The sequence below is a fragment of the Amblyomma americanum genome, chromosome 10, assembly GCF_052857255.1.
Source record: "Amblyomma americanum isolate KBUSLIRL-KWMA chromosome 10, ASM5285725v1, whole genome shotgun sequence".
NCBI lineage: Eukaryota > Metazoa > Arthropoda > Arachnida > Ixodida > Ixodidae > Amblyomma > Amblyomma americanum.
Window position 1 is genome coordinate 122,231,940 of NC_135506.1, and position 26,599 is coordinate 122,258,538.

Sequence of the window (26,599 nt, forward strand, 5' to 3'; positions counted from 1 at the left end):
GATGGATGGATGGATGGATGGATGGATGGATGGATGGATGGATGGATGGATGGATGGATGGATGGATGGATGGATGGATGGCAGCTTTTATTTCCACCGGAAATGGAGATGCCTTACTACTCACCACCCCCGGCACGCAGGCCTGGAAGGCGGAGTCCGGAGCCTCCCTGACTAAAGGCTAACAAATAGATTTTATCTCTCCGCGGCCTTAGCCGCCAGGCGGATTTGCTTGTTTGGGCCGAGCGAGTTCTTAGCTGCGCAGCAGAGGTTGTCAGCTTTCTCTGCTAACAATATCTTCGTTGACTCCGGGGTAGTGAGCCCATTCTCATTTTCACTGCTTCGGGATAACCGTGAAACCGCCGGACTGTCGGAACCTGGACGAGCGCGCTCAAACCTATTCCGAAATCGTTGAGAACTGCAGACTAAATATAAAACTGGTGCCACCGCTGAATAAGAAGCTAAGTAATAGAAAAGCAACCGCATGGTGGCGCCTGCAAGCCAGGAATTTCTTTAGCCCAGTATGGGCGTTTCACGTCATACCAGGGTAAAACGAAAACCAAATCTCGATTTATACGTATGTTTTGCGTAGGTGCAAGCGCTTGCATATCTTTTGTATAGGTGCATGTGCAAGTGGCAATGAAAAAAAAAAGAATATAGCGCCGAAGCGTTGTTGTGTACCACTGCTGCATAAAAGCCTGGCCGCCAACTTCTTTCCTACGACAGTCAGTGTGTCTACTCGTGGCTTTGCGTCTTTTTGCGCTGGTTTTTTTCTCTTGAAAAACTTCTTATAACGACTGTAAATATGATCTAAATCAGATCACCGGCACACGAGTCGCGCGACGTAAAACATTTGTTTCTTCAATTACTTATAATTACTTGCCTAATTACTAACCAAGGCTTTTTAGAACTACAAAAGAATGCCAAACTGAATGATTTGGAGTGGGTTCCCTCCTGTACTGCAGCGCGAAGAGACGAGGTGACCGGGAGGAAGCTCCCGTGTGCCCTGTCCTTCTTTCGCATGTTCGGGCTACTGTTCAACAATGAAAATTCTGCACTTACCCCCGTGCGTTGTTTTTTTTTGCATGCTGAACAAGCTTTTGAAGAATAATTATGGCTGCGTTTCAGAGCTCACAGTGCTGCTCATCAAAACGAGTGTGCTGCGAGGTATAGTTGCTGCTGTTGTGTATCGAGATAACCAGCAGAATTACTTGTGGATGACATACATGTATGAGTAACGCGGCTCGACAAGTTTGCCGTTCTGACTCAAGGACAAATTAGCATGAATTCTGGCGCCATTGTCGATCGTCAGCCATGACCAAGCGCTCATGAATGCAAATGTTTCTTTTGCTTAAGTGTACTAGGCTAATATAATCACGTTTTTGTTCAGTTAGGTGCAGCTGCGTTTGCTGCGCGCTGGTGAACGATTAGGAGAATTGCTTGTGCTGCCTTGAGGTGCAAGAAATCAGGAAAAAGCACAAAGGCACACAGTTCGTAACGAGCTCAAAAGAGTCCAAGGCTGTGTGCCTCAGTAAGGCAGTGCTGGAAGTGGCCTTAGCTCAGCATGGATGTGAACCAGCTGGAAAAGGCAGAGTTTAAAAAGAGGTACGAAAATGATACAACTAAAAGAGAAATATTGATGCACATATTTTATGCAGGCAGTTGCGGCATGCTTCGCACCACCAGATTTTCTGGTTAACGTAAAAGAGGCTGGGGGAGAACAACCGACGGATTCTACCAAGCATGTGCTGAGCGCTGTTGGAAAGAAGTACCATGCCAAAACTGGTTTATGTACAGGCTTCAAGCATTACACGGAACGCCCGAACGAGAGAAAGTAAACGGCACTGGCTGAAGATTACGTTGATCTGTGGTTCGCCAAAGCGCGCGCCGCAGCGAGCAAGCGCAGCATGACGGCCGGCCGACTCTCCGTGAATGGCGTTACTTCCGCCAATTCTCTGTCTCGGCCGCCCCCGACCCGGCGCTTCCGGAAGCGACGAGGGCGTGCCGGCGGCGGATTTTTAAGAAGCGATTGCAGCTCTGTTTGCGGACAGATTCCGGAAAAATTTACACACATGTTTTTCTAGGTCCTTTCTTCCCAACAGCAGCGTTTCATGCCATTTTGGAACCTTTGCAGCTAGCATTTAATATTTCTATTATTTTTCACAAGTTTTCTTCATTTTTATTTCATTATATCTTTACTTCCCTCTCAGTCTTCCTGGTGTCTTACTTTCTTTTTTAAAAGTTCAGAAACAAAGGTTTCTTGCAGTTTACGAGATTTATGTCCCTAAATATTTCGTTAACCTAATGCAGAGGCTTTTTCTGAGAAAGAGTAAAGGCACTTTTCTTTGCAGTTGCTGGTGCATAACTTTCATTTTTTTCCTTTCTCTCTTAGCACTCAGCGTGCATTGCTCCCGTAAGCGATGCCTAACACCTAGCAGGTGTGGCAAAAAGTCTAAGAACTTACGCACCTTTCCGGAGGACTGTATTCCTTTGCAGATAGTAAGGAACACGATGACCCACGCTACGATCAGGGAGACGAATATTTCGGGTTGTATGGCACCCATCTCCTCGACACCAGATGTCAAGGCAAGGAATCTCTTGCTGCAAGGACAAAATAAAAAAAAAGCAGCGCGGATGATTGGCTAATATTTCTCGGCAGAGCTCTAACACAGGTGTTCCCTTCCTTGAGGCTGTCATCCATATTGAAGACATGTGAAAGAATCAAGCATTCTTGAAATGCAAAAAAAAACAGAATATGTTCTTTAATAATAAGAATAGCAGTGCGAGAAAAAGCACGCAAACCCACAAAGAAACGATGAGGCTGGCGCTGACCAACAGCTCATTTTAGTATTCCAAATCACCACATCTTAAACTCATGGTACGAGCAGAAGCCTAGTAAACTGCTCTGTGTTTTACGATTCCGTGATTTTTAGTAGGTTGCTACGCGTGGCACTAATGTGAAGAATAAAAGAAAAAAAATAATTTGCTCCCTGCTCATTTCGTCGTGGTTGATTTTCCTCTCTTTGTCAATGTTTTCGATCATTATGGTAAGTTCACATATTCTAAAAGAACTCGTTTAGGTTATATCCGCTTACAACCGTTGCATTCGGAGACTTCACTAAAACAGTTTCGGTGGCAGCAGACGCACCGAAAAACAGTGAGTTGCGTTTATCTTGCACAACGTTAACTCGATTTTAGATTCATGCTTTATGTTTGGCATCATCAAACACTCCTCACAGGATTACCACCTAAACAGCACCGCGTGAGTAGGTCATCAGAGGTGGCTTAGTTGATGCTGCCAACCGTTACCTCATTTTGCTTGCCATGTTCTGTGCGTGGTTTCCATGTTCATACCATATAATTAAAATTCCCACGTGATATCCGCTTGATATCGATAGCATCACATTGAGGTGGTATGAATTTCGACTTTTCGCATGCTCTGTGCGCAAAGTACATATAGACTGCATAGTAACTCGTTTTACAATGAGCTTTGCGGAAAACAAATAATTATGCGTATCACTAACCGAAAGTTTCACGAAGGCACGGAATTGAATCCAAAATCAAGGCTATTGCCGAAATGGAATCGTTTTTTGAGATGCACTTGTTTTACGCATCAAACACACTCACTAGAAGAACTGTTCAGTCGAAGTCTGGTTTACGTTCTTGCATCCTTCGTGTAGTCGCAAGAACTCCTTGTGCGGCACCATGATGACTGTCGGGCCGTCGTACATGGCGACCGCATCCCTATCGGTGGAGTTTTGGTGCCGGAAAAGCACCAGGAGCGAGTGGTTGGCTTCTTTGCAGGTCACCTGCATTTTCAGGCATTTGTTTATGGTGAGACATACCCCACCGCGAGCAACAAACATACAACACCTGCGATTAGAAAAGGAAATTGATAATAGTCTTATTGGCTATATGGCTCCATGAGCGTTTTATTTGCCTGTGTAAAAATGACATTTTTTTTTTTGGGGGGGGGGGGGGGGAATATACACTGGACGCAATATTCAGAGGTGGTGGGTTCGGAACTCACCGGCGGCATGGTTGTTTTTTCTGCTGCTTTATAAGTACTTTTCTTTAAACTAATTGATTGGCACTACAAATTCAAAAAATTAGAAAAATTCCCCTAGGCACCATGGTTTCGGTGACTGTTGGCTTCCTAAATATGTTTGTCAAACGATCCCCTCATTTCATATATATATATACAATGCTCGGCTTTTTTTTACAGTGCTGTAAATTGTTATTAATATTTGCCATTTTATTTAAACACGTGCTCCTACACCTCTAATCTTATGTCACCTCTTTTTTTTTGAGCCACCAATCCTCCAGTTGATTTGCTAATTTCCACCGCAGGTTTATTTACATGACCATTGTTATTTCTAAACCCACGGCCTCAGGAACAGTGCCTGCACCGACATCCGGATGCATACCACCACATTTGAGTATGAGGTGTAAAATTGCTTCTACAGATTTACCACGCGCAGCATATGTGTCACCTTCTTCGTTAAATTTCTTTTCGTAGCTGCACTTTCTAAGACACCTTGACCTAGCTCCAATGTGTAGGGCACTGCTTCTTGAGATAATATAGAACACTTCCCTCCTGGTCTGCTCTTTCCAGTACCGATATAGTTCTACACAATGGTTCTTTCCTATTAAATTTATCCAACTTTCAGCTTCCGCGTTTTCAGCCTTACATTTAGGTTTTTTTTCTTTCTCCGTCCTCGTGTCCGGCACACTTACACCCAGCGACCAGTGCCGCACCGCGTCAGGCGCCGGTAAGGGGCACCCATCTACACCTGTCTACTGCATGCGCCCCTTCGTATTTGCGCCGTCGCGCTTGATTAGCGAATGTCCCTCGGAGCGGCTCCGCTAGCTGCAGTCAGTTCAGATTCGTCTCGCCGTAGCACGGGCACAGAAATCAGCCAAGTAGAGATCTTGGCGCCATGTTTGCTCCTGCTCGCATCTGCAGCCGCGCGCATGCGAAGACCGACTCCGGCATACTCGGGGACGCGCAGGCACGAGGCGCGTACAGTAAGAAGTATCCATGGAATTAGGGGTTTGGGCTAAACCAAAACAACGCGAGGAAAGCGTTTGGGCATTGTTATTCGCTCTAGACGAATATTTCGGGATTTTGGGGAGCAAACATTCGAATCAAATTGAATCTCAAATACATTAAATCGAAAGTCAAATACCATTCGACCGAATATTCGCACTCTCCTACTTTAAAGGCACCTAAATTGCCTTAACCGAAACATAAGCCCAACCCACTGCGTGACAGATTCCTGCCAACCGTACGAAAGAAAGAGTTAATCCTTGTAATATAATCACGTTTATAGACCAAAGAAGGCAATGCTAACAGTAGGAGAACGGATAACATGCTACCAAGATGATTGCCAAAGCTGAGAGAAACATCGGGTAGCACATGCGTTCGTTGTTTCAACTTCGCCCTTCTCTACTCTCGGCTATAAGTACGAGAATACCTCATCAAGCAGGTTTACGTTTTCGACGCTATTGGAATCATGTTGCACAAGCTTCCAAAGTTGCGTGAAGGACTTCTACGGCCGGTACTTTACGTCACTGAGTGAATGCGGCTTTCGTGGAAGGCTGGCTCTCAAGGTTCGGTCGTATCGCTTACAAATTCCGAGCCCTGCACGAAACAGTACTCGTTGGTCCAATCCGGGTTGCATTCCGTCCACGGTAGTATTTTCCAAAAGGAGTAGTAGAGGTAGGTGAGAGAGTAGCCAAGGATCACGTTGTAGTAGATGCCGAGGAAGAACACGGCGTACATCATGACCAGCGGAACTCCTGCGCAGATTCACCGCCCTTTTCTTGCACGGCCGGGGGCCAGACCACTGCAACAAAGCGAACTAGTCGATTTGGTAATGCACACTGAATAAAAACACTCAATATATAGGCTCGCAGTATGGTGCGCCGTCTTTTGTGCTGTATTTGTGTTGAAGCCGGCTGCTATGCAATGTAGTCGAGGGAAACATGACGGAGAGTAACCTAGCAGTACAGTAGAAGCGACCCAAAGTTTCGGGGCCGATTCGTTCTTAATATCAGGATTTATTTGCATGCGCCACTGCACACTGGGCAGGACGGTCAAAGCGTGCTTTCATGGATTCCTCGCTTGATATTTTCTCACATGGATATGTCAGTAGGGTGCAGCTCTTTATAATAAAAAAAAACACGCGACGGTTACCACTATGCAGCGTGAGATCAGGTGACAGCTGTTTCAGGAGAGCGCTTGTGACGCTATTTTACAGTCTGCCGTAATGTCACCAGGGTCGTGGTTGGGCTACTCAGTAGGGTGTTTTGCAATGACGACATACGTGACATGGCGCCACAAAGAACCACGAATCCTAGCCTTAACAGCTTAGACGGCGTGGTATAAACCATGAAAGGGCTTAGGGGGCCAGAACCACTGTGTCTGACGGGGAACGCATCGAAGGAGCCGGAGTGTTTCAAGGAAATATTTTGTGCTGTTCCTGCTAGCATAAGAAGTGAAAGGCCAACCCAAAAGCGATGCTTCGCACCCTGAGCTTTTCTGGGGTCGACGGATTTCAAGTGTTAAACCTTTTTAATTTCGACCGAGGCAAGAGCAGGGTTTTTCCACAAACTGTGATGAAGACGTTCGACGCCCTGTTGTTCAGCTGGCAGCAAAGAAGCGCGTGAACGATAACTCTACCGCACCAGGAACCAAGCGGAAGAATCATGTAAAAAAAACTGCGCTTGGGTTAAAGAAGGAAGCCTCGGAATGTAAATTTGGATTGATGCAGGGCTCACTGGCCAGGGAAAAGATTTTCTGCTCGGCAGACAGCCCCTGACCGCGTGAAAAAATGTTGGTGAGAAAGGCTGACTTTGCAAAGAGGAGAATGAATGCCTAAGGCTGCAGAGCCAGTCCTACGCCATATTGACGTGTGGCGTAAAGGAGAGGACTACCTTGATGCCATTTCAATGCATGCATATTCACCAAGATAAGTGCGAAAGACTGGCATGTAGCAATTGCAGTGCACGTGGTACAGCCGCAAGCACAGACCAGCGGGATGGCTGAATGGTTATGACGCTCGGCTGCTGGCCCGAAAGAAGCGGGTTTGATCCCGGCCGCGGTGGTCGAATTTCGATGGAGGCGAACTTCTAGAGGCCCGTGTGCTGTGCGATGTCAGTGCACGTTAAAGAACCCCAGGTGGCAGAAATTTCCGGAGACTTTTACTACGGCATCTCTCATAGCCTGAGTCGCTTTGGGACGTTAAAACCCTGTAAACCAAAGCAAACCAAGCAAGCACAGACCAAAACAATGATCCTACGTTTGCCAAGATTTTAATCGCATTACAATATGGTGCTGGAAGCAAAAAGAAATTATCGTAGTCGGCAAACGTCTGGAGAATTACGCTGAAGACTTCGATGTCGGTACTGAAGGCGGCAGGAACAATGACTGGACTGTTAATTATCAAGTCAGGGGTCAGTGAATTGTCTTCAGTATAAGCCTGGAATAATTTTTTTTTCTTTGGCGTTTTGTCTGTTTCCATTCTACAGCGATATATGTTCTGTTCAGTTCAGTTCAGAAAAACTATTTCCGGCATATGGTGGTCTCCCTACCCCCTCTCAGGCTCGGCCGAAGCCTAAGCCCGATTAGGAGAAGAGGCCGTCGGCTGAGGACGGTGTAGCTGATGCTTCGTGGCCTCAGCCGCCACGCGGGTGGCTTTGCGCTGCGCGTTGGGGTTCTCGCTCCGCAGCAGCGCCTCCCAGGCTTCAAAACTATTTATTTCTTCCTTAGCCCCTGGTGAGCTAAGACATTCCCAAGTAATGTGGTTTAGTGTACCCCTTTCCCCACAGTCGATACATTTTTCGTCACCTGGGTTCTGAGCAATTTTGACTGGCGATATGTATACCCCTGCTTGGATCCTCCTCCAGATATATGCCTCTTTGTGAGTAAGGGATACGTCTGGAGGAGGGTATATTCTTCTTCCTAATTTGTAACCATCCATAATTTCCTTGTACGTGATTGGGGCATCCTTAAGATTTGTGCAGACCGGTTGCTCCGCTGCTGCCCGGATGTAGGTTACTCGGGCTAGCAGGCGAGCGGCCTCGTTACCAGCTATTTCTTCATGTGCTGGTATCCAGAATAGTGCAGCAGACCTATGTTTTGGCATGCTTTCCAGAATGCGTTTGGCTTCCCAAGAGACCAAGCCCTTACTAAAATTTCTGACAGTGGATTTACTGTCGCAAAGAATGTTCCCTGCATTAGATCCTGCCAGGGCGAGTGCCACCGCCACTTCTTAGCAGTTTCCGTGTTCTGGGTTCTGACTGAGGCTGTGATCAGGGGTTTTCCCTGACCGTCTACAACGGCCGAAACCGCAGCCCCCTCCAGACCCCCAGCAGCGTCTACGTATGCTACCTCCTCAGCAGGCAGCTCTCTGAACTTTTTTGCCATAGCCTTGGCCCTATGTATTCGTCTATCTTTGTTGAACTGAGGGTGCATGTTTTTCGGTATGGGAGGAATTTTCATTTTGGACCTGATGTCGAGAGGTATATCTACCTTGCCTTTTATTTTGCTGTCCAGCTGTACCCCCACCCATTCCATAATTTTCCTGCCTGTCCGGGTATTGCTAAGTCGTTCAAGCTGTGAAATTCTAACTGCTTCCTTAAGCTCCGTCCATGTGTTATGAACCCCCATTTTTTCTAGTTCTTCATTGGATGTATTTAGAGGTAAACTTAGGGCTCTTTTTACACTTTTCCTAATGATTATATTCAGTCTGTCTACCTCCCCTTTGTTAAGTTCCATGAAGGGGGTGGCGTAGCAGATCCTGCTTGTGATGAAAGCCTGCGTGAGCCTGAGCAGGTTCCGCTCCTTCAACCCCCTTCCTTTGGTAGCTATTCTTCTAATTAACCCTGCTATCTTATCTGTATACTGTTCTAGTTTCTTTATTGTGCTAGCGTTCTTGCCTTTGGAATTGATGAAGAAACCAAGGATTCTGATTTCCTCAACTCTGGGAACCTTGCGGCCCTCAACTATGATGTTGATGTCTGGCTTAGGTCCGTATATTCCTTTGGCGTACACTAGAACCTCTGATTTTTGAGGAGAGCAGGCCAGCCCTCTCTCTTCGGCATATTTAACAACGATGTCCGCAGCCTGTTGTAGCCTATCCCTGGCTTCGAACGTACCAGGTTCGCTGATACAAAAATTTATATCATCGGCGTACAAGCTGAATTTGAGGTTTCTAATTCTGTTGAGCAGAGGTGGGAGTCCTCTCATTGCTATATTGAAAAGAAATGAGGATAGTACTGCCCCTTGTGGCGTGCCGGACCCCCCTATCTTAATTGGCTCCGACTTTGCATCCTGAAACCTCAGTATCGCTTCTCTGTTTGCGAGAAAGTCCTTTATGTAGTTGTATGTTCTTAGGCCCAGGTTTGCTTCCTGTATGCCTCTATGTATAGCTTCATGCCTAACATTATCAAATGCCTTAGTTAGGTCTAGGCCTAATATGACTTTTAACTCATGTGAACGGTTCCTGATTATATCCTGCTCTAGTCTGAGCATTATATCCTGAGTGCTTAACCCTGGTCTGAAGCCAATCATCTCGTGCGGCCATTTGTTATTGTCCTCCATATGCCTGGAAAGTCTGTTGAGCACTACATGCTCCGTTACCTTTCCTACACAGGATGTAAGTGAGATTGGCCGCAAACTATTGAGTTCCTCGGGTTTCCCCGGTTTTGGTATAAATACTACTTCTGCCTGTTTCCAGGCTTTGGGAATCTCTCCGGTTTCCCATACTTTCCCAACGTAGGCTGTGAGGTTGGTGACGGATACATCATCAAGGTTTTTAAGTACCTTGTTGCCAATGCCATCTGAGCCGGGTGCCGACTTAGTTTTTAGATTGCATAACGCAGCGCGCACCTCCGCTTCCGTGATTGATGCATCCAGCTCCGGGTTGTCCTCACCACCATATTCTGGTAGAGGCCCAGCCAGTTCCTGGTTGATATATACTTCTGCCAGACGCTCGCATAGTTGTTCATCTGTGCCGTTGAAACTGTGCCTGACTTTCGTTTGTCTAACTCTTGCCTCTGATTTGGTTTTATCTGGGTCCAATAAGTGTCTGATTATATTCCACGTCTTTGTCAGACTGATTCCCTTTTCCATCTGGTCGCAAGCGCTTAGCCAATATTGCTCGCATACCTGAGAGGCATGCTTTTCTATTTCCCTGTTGAGTTTGCTTAGGTCCCTCGTTATCCGCCTGCCGTTCTTATTTTTCTTTTTCCTTTCCACGAGGGTCGTTTTCTGCCGAAAAAGACTGAGAAGCCTGCTGTCCACGTTTTGTGGGGCGTCCTTGTCCTCTACCTCAACTGTAGTGTCCTCTACGTGTTTTTTCAGCAGGGTGGTCCACTCGCATATGTCGGTTAAGCTGCCTATGTGTTCTGCTTCTCTTATGGCCCTAAATTTATCCCACTCCGTGATGGTTGGCTTCTTATATTTTCTCACCGCGATGCCCTTTCCTAAAGTGAGAGATATGATGATGTGGTCGCTACCTAGGTTCTGCCCTGTGGTGGCCCAGGTTGCCTTAGTAATGCTTCTGCTGAGGGTGAGGTCCGGAGACGTATCCACCTTTCCTCTTGATCCTTCTCTCGTTGGCGTGCAGGGATCGTTATGCAGTGTGATTCCTAGGTCTTGAATGCATTCTAGCAATTGCCGACCCTTGGAATTTGCCTGCTTGTAGCCCCATTCCGGATAGGCCGCGTTGAAATCACCCATAATAACTAAGGGACATCTGCCTGCGATTTTGATTGCCTCCTTAAAGGTGGCTTCTAAGTTGAATTTCTGCCTTGGGTTGCTGTAAACGTTAAGAAGAAAAATACTGTTAGATTCCCTCCTTCCGGTGATTATTTCAACAAAGACGGAGTCTGGTCCTTCGGACTCTATGTCATGATTTATGACGGCCAGATTCTTTTTAACCAAAGTTGCCACCCTGGAGTCCGTCTTCCCGTTCCCGTAAAACTTATAGCCGGCTATTGTCGCCCCTGTTTTCGATGTTTCCTGCAGGGCCACGACTATGGGTTCGACACCGCACATCGTTATGTACTGTTGCAGTAGCGCTCGTTTTCTGGAAAAGCCTCTGCAGTTCCACTGCCACAGAGCTTTAAGCTCCGGGCTTTCCTCGGGATTACTGTGATTGGGTTTCCCTGCCATTTTGTTCGTTTAAAAATTCCTCTATTGGGACAATTTTGGCCCCGAGGCTTGTCCCGATACTGTTGAGCGCAGCCGAGAATGCTTGCATTGTTTCGGTTATGCCTTTTATCTGTTCCTGAAAAATCTTAAAATATCCCTCGTATTCCTTATTTTTGTTTTCCTGATCTCTGACTTGTTTTTCTAATGGGTCCAAGTCTCCACTTTTCCTTTTTGGCGATGGGGGTCTGGCCTCGTCTTGTTCCATGCAATCAGCTGACTCTGTTTGTACCAGGCCTGTCGTAGTGTTTTCCTCCACTGCTGGTCTCTTAGCTGTCGCCGCGGCATCCTGGAGAGCCTGGCCGTTTGAGATCTGAGCTTTAAGCACCTTAATTTCCTGAGTTAAGGATGTTATGAGCTCCCTCTGTGTTGCATTTGCTTTCTTTAGCTCCTCTAGTTCTTGATTAATAGCCTAGGAGGCGCTGCTAGCAAAGCTCACCCGTTTGGCTTCTGCTCCATTCTGCTGGCCCCAGGGGTTTGTCGGGTCCCTGGACGGCAGCCCAGGACCTTTCCGTGTCGCCGCCAGGCTCTGCCCACTTCCTGTGGTGGTCACCTCTGCATCCGCCGCAGCGTTGTCCCTGGTTGCAGATTTGGACCGGGATCATGATGCGGTCCTGGATCCTGGCCTCGAACTCGACCTGGACTCCGAGTTGGATCTCTCCCTGTGGCCTGGTTTTGTTCTAGACTTGGGGCAGCTCCTGTCGAAGCTGCCAGTTGCTTCCTCTTCTTTTTGGTGCTGTTGTTGTTGTATTTCTGTTTTCTCCCATATCCTTTTCTTCGTGAGGTAAGGGATCCTATAGATGTTCTTGCACCTGTTGTCTCCCAACAGATGTGGTTTTCTGCAAAGTTGGCACTCAGGATAACAATCGGGCTCTTTCTCTGGGTTTTCTTGGCCGCATCCACGGCAGGTCCTCTCATTTTGGTTTGGGCATACATCTGCCCTGTGTCCCAGTTTGCCACACTCGTAACAGACCTCATATTTCTTTCGGTACAAGTAGCACCTCATACTCATTCCCAACATAAAAATCCGCATGGGAACTCGCCAGTCCTCAAAAAGGACAATGATGGTCTGTCCCTAGCCGAATCTTCTCACCCCCAGGATGGGCGGGTTGCGTTCATCCATTCTGATGATTTCTTTCAGCTGTTCACTGGTGCGTGCGGTGTCTATCCCATGGATAACGCCTTTCCCGCAGTTTTCTGGGGCGACCTCGTAGGCCGTGACGTCTACGACGGAGTCCATGCTCGTGGCCAGGCCCTTGATCCTCAAGTATTTACGTGCCCTATCTTCATTCGTGGTAGCGATCAAGATGGACTGCTGCTTTAGGTTCGGGATAACCGTGTCCTTCGCCGCTTCTACCAGGTCGACTCCAGCTGCCTGGGCGATCACGCAGGCTAAGTTCAGGCTTCCAATCTTATGGAGGATGCTTCCCACTCCTCCGCTTGGTCTCAGCACTATCTTCAAAGCTTCGCTTGGCAGTCTGATCGGTAGTTTTTCAACCGACCTCTCCGCTAGTCTTCTGCCGCGTAGCGGCCGGTATCCCTTCATCCTCGCGGGCTCCTCTCCACCGCCGACGCTGGCCAGCACTGGCACATCCCGCTTTTTCTTCCTCTCGAACCAATTTCCTTCCCGTAATTCTTCCGTAGCTGTTCGTCCATCTACGGCAACCATGTTGAAGCTCGTAGCGACCACTTCCGCTGCCGGGGCCGGCGAAGACCCGGCGTGCATGGCTAGGCAGCAAAGGCTGCCCTTCTGCCTCAACACGTGGTCGAACTTAAAATGGTCGTAAAACCTCAAAAATTCGGCCTACCTTCGAAATAATGGTATCCGTAGGCAGCGCTTGTGCATCCGGAGCCAAATCCAGCGATATTTTCTATCGCTGGTGCTCCTAGTTTTCATACGCAGCGGATTTCTACGGAGCAAACGGACGCACGTCCGAGCAGTGCCGCGTCCATCGCCGTCTCCCAGCGATATATGTTAGTGGCTCTCTTGTGACGTCAGTGATGTCGTAGGTGGCGTAACACATAACGTAAAAACATCTTTATCATCAAACGCCCCGTGACCGTAGCGTCACCGGTGCGTGACCGCTCACATGTCATCACATGGTCGGTGATGTCACCGGCATTGAGGATTCCTTCGAGCGCGCTACCCACAAATGCTGGTGGAGTATTCAATTGACAGCAAATAGCACAAGCACGAGCAGCTGCGCTGGTCACTGCATTTATGGAAAAACAAAACGCAATGGCATCTTCACTCTCGTTGGTTTGGTGCATTTGCGCCAGGCTACAACTTATCCGCATCCCACTCCCAACCGTTTCTGCAGAAATCCGCAGTGGCCTACCCTGGGCGAAGGGAACGCAGGCGAAGGACTTGACGCTGGCGAAGCTGCAGAACTGCCCAAGAATGAGCTCCATCAAGTAGATTGGCCGCCCAAGCACCGCAATGAGGAAGATGTATGGCACCAGGAATGCAGCTGCGAAGCCCAAAACGCAAAGAATGAAGTTTTCACACAATGGGGATTTATTGGTTGCAGCATAACTAAAACGTGTCATAAGAACTGTTTAGGTGCCCCTTGAAGTTATGTTAAAATATTTATCATCTCTGCGCAGTGGACATCTTAGTTACGTTTACATTCGTTGAAGGGAGGCTGACACAATACAAGTCCCTGCGAGACCAAGTGACAGTGAAAGCACTAGGGCAACCTGTCTTATTGATGAGGTGATTATTATTGGCGAATATGAAATTGTGAAACGAAGTTCGTATGAAATGAGAAAATGTATGCCACTTCATGTGCAAGTCAATATGCTTCGCTTATAGTTTCCTTATGGTTTCCATTCAGTTTCTCAATGATTTCTACATGATTCCTACACAGTGTCCACAGTGTCCACAGTATGAACGTCCTCTTTACCGTATGCTCACATAGAGTGAATGGATTCCGTATTCGTCATATGCCTTATAAATGAGCCATGCAAAAAACTTCCGGAAATATAAAATTGTAATATTTAAAGCTTCATTAGGATTGAAAAATAAAATGAAACTTGGTTTTTAAGGAAAGAAAATGGCGCAGTATCTGCCTTACATATCGGCGGACACCTGAACCGCGCCGTAAGGAAAGGGATAAAGGAGGGAGTGAAAGAAGGAAGAAAGATGCCGTATTGGAGGGCTCCGGAATAATATCGACCACCTGGGGATCTTTAACGTTCACTGCCATCGCACAGCACACGGGTGCCTTCGCGTTTCGCCGCCATCGTTTCGCCGCCATCGAAACCCAGCCGCGCCCTGCCGCGGTGGCTCTGTGGTTAGGGAGCTCGACTACTGATCCGGAATTCCCGGGTTCGAACCCAACCGCGGCGGCTGCGTTTTTACGGAGGAAAAACGCTAAGGCGCCCGTGTGCTGTGCGATGTCAGTGCACGTTAAAGATCCCCAGGTGGTCGAAATTATTCCGGAGCCCTCCACTACGGCACCTATTCTTCCTTTCTTCTTTCACTCCCTCCTTTATTCCTTCCCTTAAGGCGCGGTTCAGGTGTCCAAAGATATATGAGACAGATACTGCGCCATTTCCTTTCCCCAAAAAACCAATTATTATTATTATTGCCAAGCAATACTACTTTAGGTCGCACTTCAGCCCGTTCCGTGGCGAGGCGGTGGTAGGCACCATTGACCTTTAGCGTGACCTCGCTGCGTGACGTCACACCACGTGACCTAGAGTGACGTCACACCAGCTGTGTAAAAACGGGGCCCCATCTCACGCCATCGCGAGGCGAGGCGGTAGCCACCAACGGCGGCCTAATTCTCGCTCCTCTCACCAGGGGCGCTACGGTCGGTGTGACGTCACACCAGCTGTGTAAAAACGGGGCCCCATCTCACGCCGTCGCGAGGCGAGGTGATAGCCGCCAACGGCGGCCTAACTCCCGCTCCTCTCACCAGAGGCGCTACGGTCAGAGTGACGTCACACCAGCTGTATAAAACAGCTCCGCTCCTCTCGCCAAGGCAGTCATACAGCCAGATGTTACGATGGTGCCTACGAACAAGGCAGCTCGGCAAAGAGGAAGGATCAGCGAGCTACGGAGACGGAAGAACGAGAAGAACGACTTTCTAAGCAGCGTGCCCAGTATGCAGCTCGGCGACAACGTGCAACCTCCTCTGTGGAAACAGCTGAAGCAAAGGAAGAAATTATTGAGTTTGCCCGATAGTGAGTCTCCTTTTACTAGTTCAGAAAGCTGGAACGCGACTAAACGGCAGAGGCGTGTCCAAGAAACCCCGGAACAGCGGCAGCAGCGGCTCGAGATTGCTTCGCAATCACCAGGCTTAACCAAGCTAAGCCACGGCCGTTTTATTATAACCCAGCCGCCATGGTCGGGTTCGAACCCGGGAACTCCGGATCAGTAGCCGAGTGCCCTAACCACTGAGCCACCGCCGCGAATAGTGTGGGAAGATGCCAGTTTCGCCGATGTCCAGTTTGGCCGATGTGCGTGGGAACATGCCCATCGGCCAAACTGGGCAATGTTTCAATGAGAGGGCGGCTGAACATGTTCGCAATCTCTCTACCAACTCAGGAGGCAATTTAGCTTTATATTACAGAAGTGCGAAAAAAGTGATTGCTGCTTCACGAATATAGCGCGAAAGTTCGCGAGAACTTGCATATGGAAAGTGTAAGATAGAGTGGGTCTTTGAAGTTTACGAAACAACAGCCAATAATTACAAAGCGTGCATTAAGAAAGGGAAAAAAGCAGCCGCCGCTTGAACGAAGTGCCTTTTCATAGCGCAGATGAATAAATCGGCAGGGACAACAAATTTTATGCGGGTTCCATTTAGAGCGAAGCTGTATACCTCTACCATCCGAGGAAATTTTCGTGTCGTCGGTGTCTTCAGGAAAAAACCCCAGGAGTGGAAAAGTGCCCAAGAGCATAGAAATCGCAAATAAAACTGATCATAAAGGAGGCGTAGTATAAAATATGAGCACAAGTATGTAAAAATAAATAAAAAGCAAAGAATAAAAATACTGCACAAAAACGTACATCATTAGGATCATAACGCAGTCGTAATATAAACAATTAAGGAAAAACTAGAAAAGAATAAAAAATTACTACAGCATAGAAATCTTACATCGTACTGATCATAAAGCAGTCTTAAAAATGGAAAGAAAAACTACAAAATTAAAAAAAACTAATTATTAAAAAGAAAAGCAACGCTGCAGCTTCGTCGTTAACAGCGGGACGCGACCGCGTGCGCTGCGTTTCCAAGGGGTCGACAGTACGCCATCATCCGTTTGGCGCGACGCCTTGCGCGTTGGACAATTTAAGCAATGTAAATGACGCCTGGCGCACATGTCTTGTTCGACACTCCAACCGCGCCGTAAGGCAAAAAAAATGAAATGAAAATTGATTTTAAGGAAAGGAACTCAATCCTGTCTCACATATCTTGGTGGACACCCGAACCGCGCTGTAAGGGAATGAATATTTCCCACGCATGGTGCCGACAATTACAACTACGTGTTCCGGTAAGCATTAGGTTTCCAGCTGCTTCGAAAGGGGGTGGACTTCATTCGAAGCCCTCGTGTGAAGTGCAAACCGCATATATATGATAACGGCGCCTGCAAACAATGGGAAGCTCGTTCCTTCTTTCCGCGTGTGTTTCCCGATAAAAATTACGGTAGCGTTTTCGGGTCGTCATAAGCAAAAAACGACAGGCTAAATTTTGAATGCAAACAGCATAGTTTCGCTGTCGAACCACCTTCACAGCGTGGATTGGAGCCACAATTTTTTTCTTTCTCTGTTGTACGTAGTTGATTATGGATGGATCGCAACGTAGCACTCATCTACTAGCGGTAAATATTTGACGTTTTTATTACGTTGTTTCGGCCGCAGCACTTGAACAGTAGCTATGACGTACAAGATAAGTCCTGTCACCTGGGCAGCACAAACACTGCGATATAAAAGCTGCCTGTACATTTGTTGGCACTACATTTCTTGGGACCGGATAGATGAAGAATTAGACTGAGTCAAAATTACGAAGAAACGATTGTACGAGAGTAATTGTAAGCCTCATGGGACCTCAGCACTTGTCATTGGAACTGCCACAGTTCGTTTGGCTCTTGATACCGAAGCTGAAAGAAAGCAAGGCATGAAATTCAGTAGTAAGTTTTTTATAGGCCGATGGCGAGTTTGTTGTGGCGGCTGATATTTACTTCTGTCTAGAGCATCATTACGTGCATGGAGAGTACACACAACGAAAATTCATAGCCGGCGGTCGTTTTTAAGGGGACCTCTTGCATCGCATGTTTAGGAGCAAGGAGTGCTTAGGAGAATTATTTACGCGTCAACTGTATCATTTCAATCCCTCGCATCTTAAACCCAGAAAAACGACGTACGCAATGCCTAGATAAACTATAGAGACAAAGACAATAAAAGAGTTTTATTTTTCTTCGGGTACCCTGTTACTGATTACCGCGAAAGTGAGCACAATTCTAATAACAACTGAAAGCTTCAACATATAGAACTGCGATTTTATATGTGGAACACACGTTTCCTTTCATGTGTATACACTACTTTCGCATGATGGAAATAGCACCCGAGGCATACTGAACAAGTGTCTATGATCCAATACAAACGCAGTACTGGATCGTTCCGCGCACTACACCTTTTAGTAAGAAAAGTTTTCAGTATAGCATGCATCGCTGTTTCATCGACGAAAAAAGCCTAGCAAGGTTTTAGGCTGATTGAGGTGCAGATAGCAAAAAAGTAACAGCAGCTTGCACCGCTGTTTTAAACACTGCATTTCTAAGTTTTGTCTAACAAATTCAGTAAGTTGGCGTTGGTTACAAGATGCAAGACAACGACAGTCGCACCTCAATGCAGAGAGAATTTTTTTTTTCAGAAATGATACTCCTGTCAGGGCATTCTCCACTGTAGTACGGTAAACTGTGAAATAATCATATTCATTCCGTCCTAAAACCTTCACTCTAGCTATACATTACGCGCAAATAATTTTCTTGCCTTAATTCGGACACCACTCAAGATGTGTTTGTAATATAGCCACGATACGGATAGAGGTCCAGTTAAAGGGACTATGCAAGAAATTAATTGAGATTACGTAAAGCAGACGAGAGATAGGCATTTTTCCACTCGTCATCACAACGCAAGAATTTTTGAGCTAGCATCAATAACAACGAGATATAGAAGATTAAAAATTACGCTCCTCCTTTCCCCCTCAACGCATACACGCGGGCCCCAGACAAAAATTAAGAAAACAGCTCTGGGACTCCACCCCTCTGTCAGAAAATTCGGCGCATCTTCGAAAAACCGGCGCTGCGCGTAAGCAACCGCGCCCGCGCGCGGTGAAATAAAAGAAAAAAAAAACAGCGGGGAAGGAACCCCGGTGGTTGCCTGACTTTCCACTCAGCTCGCTTGTGTCGACGGAAAGGGGGTAACTTTGTGCGCACCAAAGTGATACCCTCCCCCTTTCGCTCCGGCGCCGATCACTCAGCGTGCCGAGAATGACCTAGATTGTTCTAGAAGGTGGTTTCCGCGCTCGACCAATGAGGTCGCGCGCCCGGCGCAAGGAGGAGGAGTTTGTGCGGTTGAAGCTGCGTGTATGTGCGCGCCAGCCTTGGCGCGAAGAACAAACAGACGTGGTCTGCGCCTATAAATGAGGGGCTGCAACGGCTGTCTGTTAGACCGTGCCGCCGGTCAAGCTTCCGAGAAGCGCGCCCGCTCGACTCCCGGGAGGTCAACACTCGACCAGCCAAGGACCAGCGAGGCAACGTGCGCCAGCCTGTGGATCAGCCCCATCGTGCTCCTCAAGTCATCGGACTGTCGCAGTGCCCGCTGATCAAATTGTGTTTTCATTATTTATCTCTCTCTGTGTTAGTGCACTTTATGTGCAAAGATTTAGTTGAATTGTATCTCTCTCTATTGTGACTTTGCATGAGTTGCATTGTATTTGTGAATCTCTTTGTATGTGCTCGTACGAGTGATTGTGAAAACCTTTGTATTTTGTCTCAGCTGTACAAACTTTGTTTTGTTTTTTGAACCTTTGGCTCCGACCCATTCTCTGGCTTGCGACCGGCGAAAGCTGGGCACCAAATGACCAACCCCCTTGTCACATGGTAGCTGGTCTCTGGCTGAGCTTGCCACGCTTGCCACCCCCACACGCTCTAAGGGTGTCTGGGAGCGCACACAGAAGTATAAAGCAGAAGAATAAAGTTTTTGTACGACATTTACAATAATAAAACAGGAATTAATAAAAGCCTCTATTTAAGGCAACCTCACTACGTTTCGAGTAGAAGGGACAATACCATGAAAATTAGAGGGTATAACTGCCGGATCAATACATTTAAATATTCATTTTTTCCCAACACAATAAGTGACTGGAAGCTGCTGCCTAATGAAGTGTTTGAGAGCGAGAATTTGCAGGCAGCAATTGACCTTGCAATATTCTGATTATGCTGCTGTCAGTGTTGGTTCTGTGTCTCGGGTGCAATCAGAATGCTTTTATCTTTTTGGAAGTTCTTATCATTTTTCTGTAACTTTTATTTCTGTTTTGTTCTCTTGTGCTGTATTGAATTTTACTGTTAATGTACTTACCCCCCCCTACAATAATGCCTCTCAAGGCGCTGTAGGTACCTTGAATAAATAAATAAATAAGTGGTAACACCCTCCCATGAATACGTCAACCGCTGACGTTCCTTTTGCAACTTCCAATTGTCGCTCCTAGCACCCCAGCAGCAGCGTCGGTGGCGTGCCGGCATCTCTCCGGTCTATCTTCGCCTTCCTGGATTGCGGCGCGCGTCGGGTTTCTTTGCTTGTCGTCTGTTGTAGTTAGCAGTAATGAACCCGGACCTCGAGGTGCGACTGCTCGCTTTTACGGCCGCAATGGGCATCGAGCCCTATGCGTGCGCACGAAGAGCCGTGCGAGTGGCTCTGGAACTGCCGAGAGAAGGGGGTGGTGGTGGTGGTGGTAAAAACATTTATTAATTATAGAGAGAGGTGTTGGGGTCCGTGACCTGAAGGGTCACGCCCTTACAACCACTAGGTGGGGATGCCTAGTCAGGCACCCCATTGGCGGTTGCCGCAGCCCGGGCACGCTGCGTTAAGGCCCTTTGGGCCTGGAGGGTGCCGCAGCCGGACAGGGTCGCCTCCCAGTCCTCTCGGGTGGGGTTTGGGATAGGGGGTAGGGATGGGTTCTGCTGGCAGGCCCACACCATGTGGTAGGTGTCCGGCACCTCCCCACAGTGAGAGCACCGCCCGTCGAATTGAGGATTGAAATGCTTTAGAGTTGCCGGGCACAGCATCGTGTTAGTGAGCAGGCGCAGGAGTACCCGCTCGTTGGCCTTCCCCAGCCCATTGCAAGGAGTGGGAAGAGTTTGGTGGGTGGATTTGTAGTAATCGCATATTTCCCTAAAAGTATAAACCGGATTGAAATCGGAGTCCTGGTCATCGTCGGGTCCCGAGGGAAACGCCCGGAGAGAGAGCGCGCGGGCGGCGGCGTCGGCTGCTTCGTTTCCGTGGAGGCCTTGGTGACCTGGAGCCCAAATAATAGATCGGTGCGCAGGATCGGAGTCTCGGCTACAATTTTGATAGATGCGACAAGCCAGGGGAGTAGCCCACCCTTGCTCGACGTTTCGACAAGCCCCTCGCGAGTCGGTGATTATGTATTTGGAGGAGGAGTCGGAGGCTGCCAGGGCGATGGCGACCTCTTCTGCGTGAATTGCTGACTGGGCCTTGAAAGTAAGGGCGTCTACTGCTTTGCCCTCGTGGACGACCGCGGCCGTGTACCATCCCTTGGGGTCCGGGCCGGAGGCGTCCACGTAGAAGACTTTTGGTTTATTCCCAAAATGGCGGTCCAAGGCTTCCGCCCGCGCCTGGCGCCTGCCATTATGGTCCACTTTGGACATGTTGTTGGGGAGAGGCCGCACGTGGAGGGCGCGTCTCCAGTGTACGGGAAGGCGGCATCTCTCCTCTGTGAATTGGGTGTGCTGGATGTGAAGTCGGGCTAGAAGGCGGCGACCCGACCCTGTCTTTGTGAGACGAGTGTATTGGTTGGTGAGCTGGGCCTCCCGAAGCTCCCTAAAAGTGTTCACCATCCCCAGTCCCATGAGGTGGCTGGTAGAGGTAGAGCCCGGGATGTCCAGCGCGCGTTTCATGATTTTACGGAGGATGACCTCGAGAGCATCCTCTTCCTGTTTCCGCAGGTGGAGGTAGGGAGTCGAATACAAGATTCGACTGGTCACGAATGCCTTCGCCAGCCCTAAGGCGTCTTTGCATCGTAACCCACCGCGCTTGTTGGAAACCCGGCGGACCATGCGGCCCACCTGGTCCCCCACCTGCCGGAGCTTGGCGAGTGTTGTGTCGCAACGTCGCTGGTTCAGTATGAAGAGTCCGAGGACTCTGATTTCCTTGGATTCGTTAATGGGGCCGCTTTGCAGGGAGAGATTGATTTGTGTCGAGCCTGTGCGCGAGAGGCGCAGATGCACGAATTCCGATTTCTGCGGGGAGCATTGCAGACCACAGTCCCGGGCATAGCGGTCCACTATGCTGGCGGCCGTTTGCAGGCTGGTCTCCATGTCCCCTAGGGATCCTTGCATAGCCCAGAGGGTGATGTCGTCGGCGTACAGCGCGTGCTGGACCCCTTTGACGGCACCCAGCAGGGCAGGTAGGCGCATCATGGCTATGTTGAATAGCAGAGGGGACAGCACCGCGCCTTGTGGAGTCCCCCTCGTGCCGAGCAGGAAAGGTCCACGCTCTTGGTCCTGTACTTTGATGTATGATAGTCTGTCCGTGAGAAATTGCTTCACGTAATTGAAGGTATTGATGCCGCAGTGAGTTTGACTCAAGTGTGTGAGTATGACCTCGTGAGTTACATTGTCGAAATCTCCTTTCAGGTCGAGCGCGAGGACAATTTTGTCGTTTTGGGGGTATGTGATGGGGTTCAAGATTTCGCGGTCGAGTTGAAGCAGGACATCCTGTGCGGATCTGTGTGGGCGAAATCCAAACATGGTGTCCGCGAAGGTGTTGTGTTGTTCGAGGTATTCGGACAGCCGATCCCGTACCATCGTCTCCATCAATTTGCCCACACACGAGGTGAGAGAGATGGGGCGGAGGTTGTCCGTGTCGATTGGTTTCCCGGACTTCGGGATGAAGGTGACAAGGGCCGTCTTCCAGTCAATGGGGAGTGGGGTTTCCCCCGTCCAGATCGCATTAATGTATTCTAGAAGGCACTGGTACGCTGAATCAGGAAGGTTCGCCAAAAGTTTGACGGTAACCTTGTCCCGGCCCGGCGCGGTGCCCCTCTTCATTATGGCCAGACTGGCCCGCAGATCGTGAAGCTGGAAAGGCTTGTCCAACTCCGAGTTTTCCCTGCCTGCGTAAGAAAAGGCCGATGTGCGGCCGTCCTGAGGAAATTTGAAACCATATGCGCGAAGGCAATGAATGCCCAGGCTCGCGCTTGCCCGAGAATGTCGCGTGGCGGCGCGAACAGACGATTTTCACGGCTACCGGAGGTGTGCCCGTGGCGTCGTGGCTGCCGTGGCTCCAGCGAATGACAGCGTGTGGTGGCCTGCAGACGTCACGGAACTAGTGACGTCTATTTTCACGAATTTTAGTTTCGAAATCGGTCACTACGAGCACTCCAATCGGCCCGCGATTTTTAAGAAACGCGGTTTTTAAAAATTCATAATAAATTTCCGGCTCAGTGTTGAAGAATTATACTTGGTGTGAATGCTTCTTAGCGCCATTTCTAAGCATTTAAAACATTTTCAAGAGACTTGCTATTCGTTGCATAGTCCCTTTAAAGGGTAAATGGCTTCCATATCGGTTACTTCAGTAAGGAATACAGCACATGTCTTAAGCCCCAGCACAAGCGTGTGAGTGACCACTCCGTGCCATCACCAGGAATTCGAGACCTCTTCTAGCCAGAGCCGATAAGCCTATCGCGTTCTGTTCTAAAGCTACTCGGTCATTCTCTTAGTGTCTGACGTCAGGGATAATACCGAAGCGGCATTCTTGTTAGTTAACTCATACGCCACGTGGCAGCAGCCAACCGAAATAAAAGCACTTGTCCCGAATTCTCGGTATTAAGTGCAGAAGAACGCAAATGGACTGGCTGCGTATACCGCCTCCATTTTCGTAGGTGAGGTACGGGAACCTCCAGATGTTCCCGAGTCCTATGGACAGACCGATGCACGAGAGGACGAACTCGACCTTGTTGGCCCACTTATCACGCTCAGGTCGCTGCTCAGAGTTCTCCATGCTTCCTGCGAACAAACAAAGACGCGCTCTCTACACACATTCGCAGAAATCGACAGGCGGCCATGTAATGCATGGCCTGATCATCACTCGCCCTGTACTCGCCTCACTAAGCGTACCTATGTAAAGTGCACCTCAGCGGGTGCCGTTGCCCAGCGCGCTGTTCACTTTTTGTAATGATCCGTCCGTGGCTGGTAGTAGGGACATAAAAGAATTATCGAGAGGCTTAAGAGGCTAAGACTAGAATGAGACTGCATCGGAACCGTAAAAATAAGGTGCCGTAAAGTACTATGCTCCCTGCGGCTGTCAAGAAACTTAGTGAGTTCAGGAATGGCCGGTCTCGACGGGAGAGCGCGCTTCTCTTCTTACGGCCTTCGCAACGACCTCCCGCCGAACCTCGGTGGGGTCGCCACTGCCCCACCGCTCCAACCGCTCCGCCCCTGCGACCGCCGTCCACGCAGAAGGAGAATGCGCGCTCGCTCCCAGTTCGGCCCGCGTCAGTGGTAACCATCAAGCCTTTATATGTTACCTCTTAAGATTTACGCAAAGACCGCCTAGACAGCCCCTTTGCAATGGGAGAAATCTGAAACGATGGATTGACGATTGCACGCTCTCTCCTTTAGCCCGACTGTGTATGGTCGAACGTATTGCTTCGAGCCCAGACGTAAACACGGTCTACCCTTAAATATGGCTTGCTTATCAGCTTACATACTTCGTCTTCCGAAAGGTTCTTTGTGAGTGTGTAGAATGGTATGGGGCATGTAACCTTTGGATGGCAAGTTTCAAAGAGTAAAATACTTGGCAGCGTACATACAGCTCCTGAAATTTCCAGCGCAGCTGCTTTAATTTTGCACAACAGCTGAGTTAGCAAGAATTCATGGTACTGCACTGGAAAACGCATCATGTCTCGCGTTTAATGAATTTGTGATGTATATGATGGTGAAAATAAGTATATTCAGGAAGTTCGAAAAGCGATATTGGCATAATTAAGTACTATATACACCTCCCAGCAATAAGTTTGTTTGACTCTTCAACGTTGGTGTACATGAGTCTGACTTACAACGTTACAAGTATCGTTTCAAGCCCCCGCTACGGTGCTATCGGATTTACGGCTCCAGCGTGGTAGAAAATATTTTCCTCGATATAGTACATTTTTATGGGACGAGCGCAACACTTTCATTCTGCAAGATTTCATTCTTTTCCGCTCAGGTTAACTAGTCATTTAATCACAGGCCATGAGACATAAGCGAAGAACTGATCAGAGTATTTCCTTCTGGATTTAAAAAACAAATTCTCGTCATAGCACTCAAGAATGTGCGACTTACTCCTCATTTCAAAAGTTTTCATTGAGTAAATTTTGTGGCGAAGAATATGCGCACAAGTGGACCATGTTGGAGATACGCAGCTTAAGTACCCGCATTTTGTTTTCTTTGATTTCGGTGCTCGCTCACCGTGAGCAAGCGGGCTACAGCGCGAAACAAGGCAAAAGCCTCCCGCTGCCGTAGATGCAGGCGCGGAGCCAGCGGTAGGGTCGTCGCGCCTCTAGAGGCGGCGGCAGCGTAACTCCCGGAGAGAAACCGTACTGCTTCCGCGGCGAATGCGCAGGCAGTATGAAAGAGCGCGCGCGCTTCCCTCGAGACCGGCCGTGGTGGTGGATACATGCCGACTGGAGCTGTCCGATGCGCGTCCGAATTCAACGAAGAGCAGCGGCACGCTGACACGACGGCTGCCGCAGCCGCCGAGAACCGGTTCCAATTGTTTCACCTCATGTCTGTACACGGCTTCGGGACAGGAACGACGCGGCCACAGGAGTAGCGGAAGCCGGAGGGTAACCGAAGAAAACTGTACAAGTTTATGTATATTTTGTATTACCTAAAGAACAGATAACATTTTCTCGGCCACACTCATTTCAGAGTTTTATCAGAGTCATTCCCTGAAATTCCTAGATGGAGCCCGGGCCAGCCGAGGAAGAAGCGGCCTGTGACGTTCATGTTTTGCGCAAAACCTCGCACCCCCGAGCTTCTGGACACCACCAATCACGTGTTGGGGCTGGAACAGAAGAGGATGCTGCAGAAGAAGCGTCGACTGGCGGTTCACACGTGTGGCCGACACGTGTTCTTCATAACACCCGAAATGCCAAGGCAAGCACGCGGGAGGTGAACCACCGGAAATTCCTACTTTGTCTGCAGACACGGTCGCGACGGATGAGGGATGAGGCACGCCCGCTCGTTACTGCCATGAACGGCACGCAAATAAGACACCAAAAACGAGATCTTTTGTGTTCAACGTTTGCCGGGACGTTCCTAGGAGATGCAGACGGCTGCAGTGTGACGTGGCGAAACATCTTAAATAGACCCAGATGACATCCGGCCACTCTGCGGGAGGTCTATTACGGCAAGCCTTGGGAGCAAACGTCCACAAGTAGATATCGTGCACTGGCAAAGGTGGGCTGGCTGCTTCCAGAGAAGACTTGGAGTCGCGGTCGACGCCGTAGCTACGCCTGGAGACGACGTCGCATGATATATAATGCTCACAGGCTGCATTTGGGAGCCCGGCACTACATAAGCAGCTTGTCTGGCCGCTTTAGAGTTGCGCTCTCCCCCTTTTGTTTTACAGTTCCAAATTTTGATGCCGTAGACACCTTACCATTCTCAAATCACTTTAACGCACGACCTTTTGATTAATCAGGGACTTTTGAGACTAACAGAGAAAGCGAAGTCGCATGATGGGAAGTACAATGCTGTCGCCATGATATACGCAGTAATGTCATCACTGCCGCACTTAGGATTACCTGGGCCACTCAGTTCCTACCTGAGCAAGAAAAGTGGGAAATAGCCCGTCATTTAGAGGGAGCCAGTTGCGGGTTTAACGAAAATGACAAGCCTTAGTAAGTTGGCATTCAAGGAGGGCACCGTCTATTCGATGCACCTTTGTATCGTTAAAAGCTCGTTACTCTGCCCAGTGCCGACAAGCAACCAGTAATCCATTGGCGGGTGCACCGGTTGCGAGTTTTTGCAATCTGCAGACGCAAAACCTGCGCGTGTGTGTGTGTGTGTGTGTGTGTGTGTGTGTGTGTGTGTGTGTGTGTGTGTGTGTGTGTGTGTGTGTGTGTGTGTGTGTGTGTGTGTGTGTGTGTGTGT

At 48.7% G+C, this 26,599-nt stretch overlaps 1 protein-coding gene across 1 annotated transcript in view; it reads right to left on the bottom strand.

Annotated features, from left to right (window-relative positions):
* The window catches only part of LOC144107151 (sodium- and chloride-dependent glycine transporter 2-like), a 77,241-nt gene extending 53,779 nt beyond the window's left edge, over window positions 1-23,462 (bottom strand). The window contains exons 1-5 of the mRNA XM_077640145.1: window positions 23,327-23,462; window positions 13,555-13,686; window positions 5,630-5,799; window positions 3,625-3,806; window positions 2,466-2,598 (exon numbers count right to left, since the gene is read on the bottom strand). Of these exons, the coding sequence (XP_077496271.1) occupies window positions 2,466-2,598; window positions 3,625-3,806; window positions 5,630-5,799; window positions 13,555-13,686; window positions 23,327-23,462 (753 nt within the window). The remainder of the gene's footprint in view (window positions 1-2,465; window positions 2,599-3,624; window positions 3,807-5,629; window positions 5,800-13,554; window positions 13,687-23,326) is intronic.
* Window positions 23,463-26,599: the final 3,137 nt, after the last annotated feature.